Source organism: Electrona antarctica (genome assembly GCF_951216825.1).
Source record: "Electrona antarctica genome assembly, chromosome: 14".
NCBI classification, from domain to species: Eukaryota; Metazoa; Chordata; class Actinopteri; order Myctophiformes; family Myctophidae; genus Electrona; species Electrona antarctica.
This window is the reverse complement of record NC_136795.1, coordinates 511,484-521,378: the sequence shown is the minus strand read 5'-3', so window position 1 is coordinate 521,378 and position 9,895 is coordinate 511,484. Positions and strand designations below refer to the sequence as shown.

General features: G+C 45.1%; 1 protein-coding gene across 2 annotated transcripts in view; it reads right to left on the bottom strand.

Annotated features, from left to right (window-relative positions):
- Nucleotides 1–839: 839 nt before the first annotated feature.
- The window catches only part of lmtk2 (lemur tyrosine kinase 2), a 131,173-nt gene continuing 122,117 nt past the window's right edge, over nucleotides 840–9,895 (bottom strand). For both annotated transcript variants that reach the window (XM_079519956.1, XM_079519957.1), the window contains one exon: nucleotides 840–1,759. In XM_079519956.1, the coding sequence (XP_079376082.1) occupies nucleotides 1,731–1,759 (29 nt within the window). In that variant the 3' untranslated portion in view covers nucleotides 840–1,730. The remainder of the gene's footprint in view (nucleotides 1,760–9,895) is intronic.

Genomic DNA, 9,895 nt, shown 5'->3' with positions numbered 1-9,895 from the left:
CCCGTCACCGAGAATGAGCTTCCATGAACATTTAACCACATGAACCACTATTCAGGAGTCAACCGTTTTCCGACCCCCCAAAAAAAGCGATTTTATTTTCGTGTCGAGGGGAAACACCAGAGGATCTAGTATGCAGCCCTGGGGGACCCCGGTGAACTAGTCTACTCAAAGCACAGACAACAAGTCCACAATCTCCTAAAAAACACGTTGCTGTCTGGGGGCTGCGGGCAGAAACCTCTTTATGTCCACATTTAAACGTTTTCTTCCGTGTTTTGTCGTGCATTGCTTGATCACACTGCACTACGGGCGTCTCCTCTTGATCACACTGCACTACGGGCGTCTCCTCTTGATCACACTGCACTACGGGCGTCTCCTCTTGATCACACTGCACTACGGGCGTCTCCTCTTGATCACACTGCACTACGGGCGTCTCCTCTTGATCACACTGCACTACGGGCGTCTCCTCTTGATCACACTGCACTACGGGCGTCTCCTCTTGATCACACTGCACTACGGGCGTCTCCTCTTGATCACACTGCACTACGGGCGTCTCCTCTTGATCACACTGCACTACGGGCGTCTCCTCTTGATCACACTGCACTACGGGCGTCACGCCGTCACTACGGGCGCCGTCACTACGGGCGTCACGCGACACAGCATCGAAAGTAGCACATCTACAAGATCCAAACGTGGCGTGAAGCGACGCATTTCGAGCTTGTAGATCTGCTATTTTTACTATAAAAAAAAAAGAAGAATCCCGAAAAGAACACTTTGACATAATGAGGATTTCCACCCGGCCGCTGTGCGTCCCCCCCCCCACCCCCCTGCCCTGCCCCTAAAAGCAGCACGTGGAAAAGCCGTCGTCGTTTTGTCATTTTTTTTTTATGGTCACGAAAATATATTCGAAAATACCTTTAAAATATATATACTCTTAATTTCCATTTCTGCTAAAGCAAGCAAACTACACGCATAAATGCTTCTCTCTCTCTCTCGGACTAATTCCATGTACAAGTAGGACAAAATGTGCACACGACTGCAACGATGAGACAGAAGTGCAGGTTTTCGTTTTCCTTTACTCATTTTCGGGCGCTTGAAAATGAGGTGGAAATCGCCGTGAGCGCCCGGCCGTCTCCAGAAGACTATAGCGGTCAAAACTACGTAGTATATACTGTAAAGTATGGAGGGTTTTAGTGGTTAACGTGAATCTTTAGAATTCAGGTCCGTTTGTTTTTTGTTGTCCAGGTCATTTATCGGTCCTGTAAGGATTGCACTGGGTTTGGAAACCCGCTCCAGAGTGAGTGAGGACTTTATTCGGGGGGGGGGGGGGGGGGGGGGGGGAATCTCCCGGCTCGCGGCCGCTCGCTCGCCTCCCGCCCGCGAGTGGAAAAAAAAAGAAAAAAAAAGAAACCAGCAGTTTGTGCCTGAGAGAAGCATCCATAATGTGGCTGCCATGGCGCCGAGAGGCATCCAAAATGGCCGCCATCGTCACGGCATCCACCCTTTTTTTGTTCACAGCGCTATCTCTCTCTCTCTCTCTCTCCCACGCGGTCCTGAAAAGTGCCAGCGCAGCGCCACGCGGTGCGGTGCGGTGGGGAGGGAGGGAGGAGAGGGGTGTCCGTAAATAGAGAGCACAGTTTCTTCTATTTATAAATGTATTTATTGGATTAAAAAGGGGCTAGTCCTTCTCTCCGTCCTCGCTGCTTCCTGAAGGAGACACAAGAGGAAAGGGACTAGTCCTTCTCTCCGTCCTCGCTGCTTCCTGAAGGAGACACAAGAGGAAAGAAACAGTTAGAATGTGTGTATTAAGTAAATACCCTCTTTGTCTGCCTCCTGGTGGCCGCAGAAGGTAGTTAATGAATGAATGAACGAATGAATGTTTATTTCGAACTCTTTTAAATAAAAATGACAATAAAAATACAAAATATACAATAATGCATTAAAAGAAAAGAAAAGTTAAAACAAAAGCAAAACAAAATATAGCACAGTTCGAAAAGGAGCAGGAATGAAGCCTGAGCTTATCTGGTCCTACCCCTAATTATACAATTTAAAAATAAACAAATGTGTCATGGTTCCCTTTATATTATATTATGATTTGTCTATTTATTTTAGCACTAAGTGGAACCATAATGTACCCTCAACCCCCCCTCCCCCCCTCATGCTTCTTCTCTGTAGCTCATAAGCAAAGTATATTTAAACCTCTTCTTAAACAGTGCAATAGTTCCACTATTTTTAATTTCATCATCCATCATCAAGGCCAGCAGAAGGTAGTTAAGGCCAGCAGAAGGTAGTAAAGGCCAGCAGAAGGTAGTTAAGGCCAGCAGAAGGTAGTTAAGGCCAGCAGAAGGTAGTTAAGGCCAGCAGAAGGTAGTTAAGGCCAGCAGAAGGTAGTTAAGGCCAGCAGAAGGTAGTTAAGGCCAGCAGAAGGTAGTAAAGGCCAGCAGAAGGTAGTAAAGGCCAGCAGAAGGTAGTTAAGGCCAGCAGAAGGTAGTTAAGGCCAGCAGAAGGTAGTTAAGGCCAGCAGAAGGTAGTTAAGGCCAGCAGAAGGTAGTTAAGGCCAGCAGAAGGTAGTTAAGGCCAGCAGAAGGTAGTTAAGGCCAGCAGAAGGTAGTTAAGGCCAGCAGAAGGTAGTAAAGGCCAGCAGAAGGTAGTAAAGGCCAGCAGAAGGTAGTTAAGGCCAGCAGAAGGTAGTAAAGGCCAGCAGAAGGTAGTTAAGGCCGGCAGAAGGTAGTTAAGGCCGGCAGAAGGTAGTTAAGGCTGGCAGAAGGTAGTAAAGGCCGGCAGAAGGTAGTAAAGGCCGGCAGAAGGTAGTTAAGGCCGGCAGAAGGTAGTTAAGGCCAGCAGAAGGTAGTCAAGGCCAGCAGAAGGTAGTCAAGGCCAGCAGAATGTAGTTAAGGCCAGCAGAAGGTAGTTAAGGCCAGCAGAAGGTAGTTACTGTAAGGCCAGCAGAATGTAGTTAAGGCCAGCAGAAGGTAGTCAAGGCCAGCAGAAGGTAGTCAAGGCCAGCAGAAGGTAGTCAAGGCCAGCAGAAGGTAGTCAAGGCCAGCAGAAGGTAGTCAAGGCCAGCAGAAGGTAGTCAAGGCCAGCAGAAGGTAGTCAAGGCCAGCAGAAGGTAGTCAAGGCCAGCAGAAGGTAGTTAAGGCCAGCAGAAGGTAGTTACTGTAAGGCCAGCAGAATGTAGTTAAGGCCAGCAGAAGGTAGTCAAGGCCAGCAGAAGGTAGTTAAGGCCAGCAGAAGGTAGTCAAGGCCAGCAGAAGGTAGTCAAGGCCAGCAGAAGGTAGTCAAGGCCAGCAGAAGGTAGTCAAGGCCAGCAGAAGGTAGTCAAGGCCAGCAGAAGGTAGTCAAGGCCAGCAGAAGGTAGTCAAGGCCAGCAGAAGGTAGTCAAGGCCAGCAGAAGGTAGTTAAGGCCAGCAGAAGGTAGTTACTGTAAGGCCAGCAGAATGTAGTTAAGGCCAGCAGAAGGTAGTCAAGGCCAGCAGAAGGTAGTTAAGGCCAGCAGAAGGTAGTTAAGGCCAGCAGAAGGTAGTTAAGCCTTGCCACGGCATGGAGAGACCGCCATTGTAAGGATAAGCTAATGTTAGCAGTAGCTGAATATCTTTCGCCAGAAACGTTGACAAAAAAATAACCATGTGTAATAACGAGCGGCCATGTGTGTAAATAACCATGTGTAATAACGAGCGGCCATGTGTGTAAATAACCATGTGTAATAACGAGCGGCCATGTGTGTAAATAACCATGTGTAATAACGAGCGGCCATGTGTGTAAATAACCATGTGTAATAACGAGCGGCCATGTGTGTAAATAACCACGTGTAATAACGAGCGGCCATGTGTGTAAATAACCATGTGTAATAACGAGCGGCCATGTGTGTAAATAACCATGTGTAATAACGAGCGGCCATGTGTGTAAATAACCATGTGTAATAACGAGCGGCCATGTGTGTAAATAACCATGTGTAATAACGAGCGGCCATGTGTGTAAATAACCATGTGTAATAACGAGCGGCCATGTGTGTAAATAACCATGTGTAATAACGAGCGGCCATGTGTGTAAATAACCATGTGTAATAACGAGCGGCCATGTGTGTAAATAACCACGTGTAATAACGAGCGGCCATGTGTGTAAATAACCATGTGTAATAACGAGCGGCCATGTGTGTAAATAACCACGTGTAATAACGAGCGGCCATGTGTGTAAATAACCACGTGTAATAACGAGCGGCCATGTGTGTAAATAACCATGTGTAATAACGAGCGGCCATGTGTGTAAATAACCATGTGTAATAACGAGCGGCCATGTGTGTAAATAACCATGTGTAATAACGAGCGGCCATGTGTGTAAATAACCATGTGTAATAACGAGCGGCCATGTGTGTAAATAACCATGTGTAATAACGAGCGGCCATGTGTGTAAATAACCACGTGTAATAACGAGCGGCCATGTGTGTAAATAACCATGTGTAATAACGAGCGGCCATGTGTGTAAATAACCACGTGTAATAACGAGCGGCCATGTGTGTAAATAACCACGTGTAATAACGAGCGGCCATGTGTGTAAATAACCATGTGTAATAACGAGCGGCCATGTGTGTAAATAACCATGTGTAATAACGAGCGGCCATGTGTGTAAATAACCACGTGTAATAACGAGCGGCCATGTGTGTAAATAACCATGTGTAATAACGAGCGGCCATGTGTGTAAATAACCACGTGTAATAACGAGCGGCCATGTGTGTAAATAACCATGTGTAATAACGAGCGGCCATGTGTGTAAATAACCACGTGTAATAACGAGCGGCCATGTGTGTAAATAACCACGTGTAATAACGAGCGGCCATGTGTGTAAATAACCACGTGTAATAACGAGCGGCCATGTGTGTAAATAACCATGTGTAATAACGAGCGGCCATGTGTGTAAATAACCATGTGTAATAACGAGCGGCCATGTGTGTAAATAACCATGTGTAATAACGAGCGGCCATGTGTGTAAATAACCATGTGTAATAACGAGCGGCCATGTGTGTAAATAACCACGTGTAATAACGAGCGGCCATGTGTGTAAATAACCATGTGTAATAACGAGCGGCCATGTGTGTAAATAACCACGTGTAATAACGAGCGGCCATGTGTGTAAATAACCACGTGTAATAACGAGCGGCCATGTGTGTAAATAACCACGTGTAATAACGAGCGGCCATGTGTGTAAATAACCACGTGTAATAACGAGCGGCCATGTGTGTAAATAACCACGTGTAATAACGAGCGGCCATGTGTGTAAATAACCACGTGTAATAACGAGCGGCCATGTGTGTAAATAACCATGTGTAATAACGAGCGGCCATGTGTGTAAATAACCATGTGTAATAACGAGCGGCCATGTGTGTAAATAACCATGTGTAATAACGAGCGGCCATGTGTGTAAATAACCACGTGTAATAACGAGCGGCCATGTGTGTAAATAACCATGTGTAATAACGAGCGGCCATGTGTGTAAATAACCACGTGTAATAACGAGCGGCCATGTGTGTAAATAACCACGTGTAATAACGAGCGGCCATGTGTGTAAATAACCACGTGTAATAACGAGCGGCCATGTGTGTAAATAACCACGTGTAATAACGAGCGGCCATGTGTGTAAATAACCACGTGTAATAACGAGCGGCCATGTGTGTAAATAACCATGTGTAATAACGAGCGGCCATGTGTGTAAATAACCACGTGTAATAACGAGCGGCCATGTGTGTAAATAACCATGTGTAATAACGAGCGGCCATGTGTGTAAATAACCACGTGTAATAACGAGCGGCCATGTGTGTAAATAACCACGTGTAATAACGAGCGGCCATGTGTGTAAATAACCATGTGTAATAACGAGCGGCCATGTGTGTAAATAACCATGTGTAATAACGAGCGGCCATGTGTGTAAATAACCACGTGTAATAACGAGCGGCCATGTGTGTAAATAACCATGTGTAATAACGAGCGGCCATGTGTGTAAATAACCACGTGTAATAACGAGCGGCCATGTGTGTAAATAACCATGTGTAATAACGAGCGGCCATGTGTGTAAATAACCACGTGTAATAACGAGCGGCCATGTGTGTAAATAACCACGTGTAATAACGAGCGGCCATGTGTGTAAATAACCACGTGTAATAACGAGCGGCCATGTGTGTAAATAACCATGTGTAATAACGAGCGGCCATGTGTGTAAATAACCACGTGTAATAACGAGCGGCCATGTGTGTAAATAACCATGTGTAATAACGAGCGGCCATGTGTGTAAATAACCATGTGTAATAACGAGCGGCCATGTGTGTAAATAACCACTGTGTAATAACGAGCGGCCATGTGTGTAAATAACCATGTGTAATAACGAGCGGCCATGTGTGTAAATAACCACGTGTAATAACGAGCGGCCATGTGTGTAAATAACCACGTGTAATAACGAGCGGCCATGTGTGTAAATAACCATGTGTAATAACGAGCGGCCATGTGTGTAAATAACCACGTGTAATAACGAGCGGCCATGTGTGTAAATAACCACGTGTAATAACGAGCGGCCATGTGTGTAAATAACCATGTGTAATAACGAGCGGCCATGTGTGTAAATAACCACGTGTAATAACGAGCGGCCATGTGTGTAAATAACCATGTGTAATAACGAGCGGCCATGTGTGTAAATAACCACGTGTAATAACGAGCGGCCATGTGTGTAAATAACCATGTGTAATAACGAGCGGCCATGTGTGTAAATAACCATGTGTAATAACGAGCGGCCATGTGTGTAAATAACCATGTGTAATAACGAGCGGCCATGTGTGTAAATAACCACGTGTAATAACGAGCGGCCATGTGTGTAAATAACCATGTGTAATAACGAGCGGCCATGTGTGTAAATAACCACGTGTAATAACGAGCGGCCATGTGTGTAAATAACCACGTGTAATAACGAGCGGCCATGTGTGTAAATAACCACGTGTAATAACGAGCGGCCATGTGTGTAAATAACCACGTGTAATAACGAGCGGCCATGTGTGTAAATAACCACGTGTAATAACGAGCGGCCATGTGTGTAAATAACCATGTGTAATAACGAGCGGCCATGTGTGTAAATAACCACGTGTAATAACGAGCGGCCATGTGTGTAAATAACCACGTGTAATAACGAGCGGCCATGTGTGTAAATAACCATGTGTAATAACGAGCGGCCATGTGTGTAAATAACCACGTGTAATAACGAGCGGCCATGTGTGTAAATAACCACGTGTAATAACGAGCGGCCATGTGTGTAAATAACCATGTGTAATAACGAGCGGCCATGTGTGTAAATAACCACGTGTAATAACGAGCGGCCATGTGTGTAAATAACCACGTGTAATAACGAGCGGCCATGTGTGTAAATAACCACTGTGTAATAACGAGCGGCCATGTGTGTAAATAACCACTGTGTAATAACGAGCGGCCATGTGTGTAAATAACCACGTGTAATAACGAGCGGCCATGTGTGTAAATAACCACGTGTAATAACGAGCGGCCATGTGTGTAAATAACCACGTGTAATAACGAGCGGCCATGTGTGTAAATAACCACGTGTAATAACGAGCGGCCATGTGTGTAAATAACCACGTGTAATAACGAGCGGCCATGTGTGTAAATAACCACGTGTAATAACGAGCGGCCATGTGTGTAAATAACCACGTGTAATAACGAGCGGCCATGTGTGTAAATAACCACGTGTAATAACGAGCGGCCATGTGTGTAAATAACCACGTGTAATAACGAGCGGCCATGTGTGTAAATAACCACGTGTAATAACGAGCGGCCATGTGTGTAAATAACCACGTGTAATAACGAGCGGCCATGTGTGTAAATAACCACGTGTAATAACGAGCGGCCATGTGTGTAAATAACCACGTGTAATAACGAGCGGCCATGTGTGTAAATAACCACGTGTAATAACGAGCGGCCATGTGTGTAAATAACCACGTGTAATAACGAGCGGCCATGTGTGTAAATAACCACGTGTAATAACGAGCGGCCATGTGTGTAAATAACCACGTGTAATAACGAGCGGCCATGTGTGTAAATAACCACGTGTAATAACGAGCGGCCATGTGTGTAAATAACCACGTGTAATAACGAGCGGCCATGTGTGTAAATAACCACGTGTAATAACGAGCGGCCATGTGTGTAAATAACCACGTGTAATAACGAGCGGCCATGTGTGTAAATAACCATGTGTAATAACGAGCGGCCATGTGTGTAAATAACCACGTGTAATAACGAGCGGCCATGTGTGTAAATAACCACGTGTAATAACGAGCGGCCATGTGTGTAAATAACCACGTGTAATAACGAGCGGCCATGTGTGTAAATAACCACGTGTAATAACGAGCGGCCATGTGTGTAAATAACCACGTGTAATAACGAGCGGCCATGTGTGTAAATAACCACTGTGTAATAACGAGCGGCCATGTGTGTAAATAACCACTGTGTAATAACGAGCGGCCATGTGTGTAAATAACCACGTGTAATAACGAGCGGCCATGTGTGTAAATAACCATGTGTAATAACGAGCGGCCATGTGTGTAAATAACCACGTGTAATAACGAGCGGCCATGTGTGTAAATAACCACGTGTAATAACGAGCGGCCATGTGTGTAAATAACCATGTGTAATAACGAGCGGCCATGTGTGTAAATAACCACGTGTAATAACGAGCGGCCATGTGTGTAAATAACCATGTGTAATAACGAGCGGCCATGTGTGTAAATAACCATGTGTAATAACGAGCGGCCATGTGTGTAAATAACCACGTGTAATAACGAGCGGCCATGTGTGTAAATAACCATGTGTAATAACGAGCGGCCATGTGTGTAAATAACCATGTGTAATAACGAGCGGCCATGTGTGTAAATAACCACGTGTAATAACGAGCGGCCATGTGTGTAAATAACCATGTGTAATAACGAGCGGCCATGTGTGTAAATAACCATGTGTAATAACGAGCGGCCATGTGTGTAAATAACCACGTGTAATAACGAGCGGCCATGTGTGTAAATAACCATGTGTAATAACGAGCGGCCATGTGTGTAAATAACCATGTGTAATAACGAGCGGCCATGTGTGTAAATAACCATGTGTAATAACGAGCGGCCATGTGTGTAAATAACCATGTGTAATAACGAGCGGCCATGTGTGTAAATAACCACGTGTAATAACGAGCGGCCATGTGTGTAAATAACCATGTGTAATAACGAGCGGCCATGTGTGTAAATAACCATGTGTAATAACGAGCGGCCATGTGTGTAAATAACCACGTGTAATAACGAGCGGCCATGTGTGTAAATAACCATGTGTAATAACGAGCGGCCATGTGTGTAAATAACCATGTGTAATAACGAGCGGCCATGTGTGTAAATAACCACGTGTAATAACGAGCGGCCATGTGTGTAAATAACCATGTGTAATAACGAGCGGCCATGTGTGTAAATAACCACGTGTAATAACGAGCGGCCATGTGTGTAAATAACCATGTGTAATAACGAGCGGCCATGTGTGTAAATAACCACGTGTAATAACGAGCGGCCATGTGTGTAAATAACCACGTGTAATAACGAGCGGCCATGTGTGTAAATAACCATGTGTAATAACGAGCGGCCATGTGTGTAAATAACCATGTGTAATAACGAGCGGCCATGTGTGTAAATAACCACGTGTAATAACGAGCGGCCATGTGTGTAAATAACCATGTGTAATAACGAGCGGCCATGTGTGTAAATAACCACGTGTAATAACGAGCGGCCATGTGTGTAAATAACCACGTGTAATAACGAGCGGCCATGTGTGTAAATAACCATGTGTAATAACGAGCGGCCATGTGTGTAAATAACCAC